This window comes from Mus pahari, chromosome 22, assembly GCF_900095145.1.
Source record: "Mus pahari chromosome 22, PAHARI_EIJ_v1.1, whole genome shotgun sequence".
NCBI classification, from domain to species: domain Eukaryota; kingdom Metazoa; phylum Chordata; class Mammalia; order Rodentia; family Muridae; genus Mus; species Mus pahari.
Genome location: NC_034611.1, coordinates 3,436,479 through 3,438,978, shown reverse-complemented (window position 1 = coordinate 3,438,978; position 2,500 = coordinate 3,436,479). Strand labels below are relative to the sequence as shown.

At 36.6% G+C, this 2,500-nt stretch overlaps 1 protein-coding gene across 7 annotated transcripts in view; it reads right to left on the bottom strand.

Moving 5' to 3' along the window:
- The window catches only part of Eya1 (EYA transcriptional coactivator and phosphatase 1), a 149,071-nt gene that overhangs the window by 119,178 nt on the left and 27,393 nt on the right, over window positions 1-2,500 (bottom strand). For all 7 annotated transcript variants that reach the window (XM_021221951.1, XM_021221950.1, XM_021221952.2 and 4 more), the window contains one exon: window positions 1,057-1,134. In XM_021221951.1, the coding sequence (XP_021077610.1) occupies window positions 1,057-1,134 (78 nt within the window). The remainder of the gene's footprint in view (window positions 1-1,056; window positions 1,135-2,500) is intronic.

Here is a 2,500-nt window from a genome sequence, read left to right as displayed (position 1 = left end):
CTAACCTCTACCAGATCCCCATGTGGATGCTCTTCAACCTTGGTTCTTCCCTCTGCTACTGCCAAACCACTAGGGTAATTTTTCAGTTGTTCATCCCATTAAGCCCTGAACTGGGACCATTTTCATATATCTATGAATTTGTGATGGCACAAATCACATTGCCTGGGAGGAGCCATATCCCATCACATATGTTTTGAAAGAAGAAACTGACATAATGCACTCTGTTATTTTCTTATTGCTCCCATCCAATATCATTAGTACCAAAATTGTGCATGTATAATTAATTTTATATCTGCATGTAGGTTCTTTCCATTGTGGTATGTTGTAAATATATGGTTCTAAGAACTTGACCATCAGTCATAAATCTGAGAAGGCAGGATACTTCTAAAATACACATCTTAAAAACAGAGCAGACCTTAAACCTATAGCAGACAATACAACAAAGGTATACAACTTAAGGACTGCTTCTGACAGAAATCATTCTTCATAAAATAATCCACTCTGGGTGTCACGGCAAGTGTGTGGCAAAGGTCTCAAAGGAGGTTATGCCACCATCAAGTTCTTCAGAATATGTCTGTTCTGACAGACGTGAAGTGCGTGTTGCTTTCTAGAGGATGTGCTAGTGTGGGAGTAAGGAAAACTAACTCGGAATACCACACTGTTTCCCGTAGAGCCCCTTCAGAGGAGAGTCGCGCTTGATGGTACTAAATTTACTTAAGATGCTTTCAAGAGTCAAATTTTGCCTACGCAGACTTGCATGATCGGAAAAAAAAAAATGATACGAATAAACAGGGAAGCATCATCCACATATAAAGTTAATTTTGTTGAAGAGAGGAGAAGAAAAGTCCATTTACCTTCTTCTTTGGAAACTAATGTTACTTGCAAACACATCAGAGGGAACATAAAGCCTGGAACTGTTCATGTGCTATTTGGAGGAAAGCTGTATCTTACAGCTGTATCTGCAAATACTCACTTACATAAACACACATAGTCATATAATAAACTCGGAAAAACAATGCTTAGTGCGAATGGGAAAATCGAATTTTTGTTCCTTACCTGAACCTGAGAAACTGTCTAAAGACCCGTCTGCTGCTGTTGAAGCTATTTCGCTGCTGCTCATTGGCTCTGTTTTAACTACAAAAGTAAACACATATCGTATACTGAATTAGTAGTCATTTGTAAAGGTATGGGAGAGAAAATATAACATCTAAAATAATGAGAAAAATCATTTTATAATACAAAATTTTCATATTTGAACATAAATAAGATTTTTATACTAGATACTCTTTTGAAAAATTCACATGTCAAATTTCTTCTCTATAAGAATGTCCATTTTTCTGTTGCAAATTACCTTTTAGATTAGTGGTTCCAACCTTCCTAATGCTGCAACTCTACTTTTAATAGAGTTTCTCATGCTGCGGTGACCCTAACTATAAAATTATTTCATTGCTACTTCATAACTGTAATTTTGCTATTGTTATTAATCATAATGCAAATATCTGACATGCAGAATATTTGGTATGTGACCCCTGTGAGGATTGAGACACAGAAGTTGAGAAACACTCCTTTAAATGATGGATTAATTTTGCTTTTATAGCATATACTTGCTAATTTGGTTATTAGTAAAAATATTACAATATATATATAACACACAATCTGAAATTACATCTTGGTGTTTATATACAGTCTGTTATTTAGCCAAGCAATAAAAAGGAAAAATTAAAAAGAGTTTGAAGAAGTAGGGAAAAATAAGTGGCCATTTTTAAGCCTAGCAGGTTCTATCGTGATTTTGAACATGTGTGTTCATATGCACCTACTACTACTATTACTACTACATACATACACACATGCACACCTACCTTTCTTTAAATACCTAGTGGGGTACACACTCGAAGATTCAACCTTAAGTTACTAAACTCCTATCACCAAGACATTTCATATGGTCAATTCATCAATATTTTTTTGCACTATGAAGAGAATTTTCCCATTTCAAAATAATATTGATAGACTATACTGTAAAGCATATATATGATCTTTTTCTCAATTTAGGCTATAGAATGTCCACAAAACCCACTCTCAGTAGTGTGACGGGATCCTTGTATACCACCAACAGAACCTTATTGCTTCAGAACGTAGCATATCTGCCTTTTCCTCCCTAGGTTTAGAATCCCTTTTTTGGAGAACCATCACTGGACTGCTCCTAACCTATGTGTGGAGGTGACTTATTCTCTATTTCAAATGAGCTAATACTGTAAAGTCAACCCAAAGCTCTATGTTGCCTGAAGTGAAGGTCCTGACCAGGGAGTATTCAGGGGGAAAGAGGTTCCTTCTTCAAAGGAAAAACATTCTGGGATGGGAGAAAATGATAGAGAAAAGAGCTCGTCTGTCTCTGGATGTCACTAAGCTCTCCAAACAGTAAGCAGAGCACTCATCCAGCTCAAGTCCTGGCCCTGGGCATTTCACACACACACACACACACACACACACACACACACACACA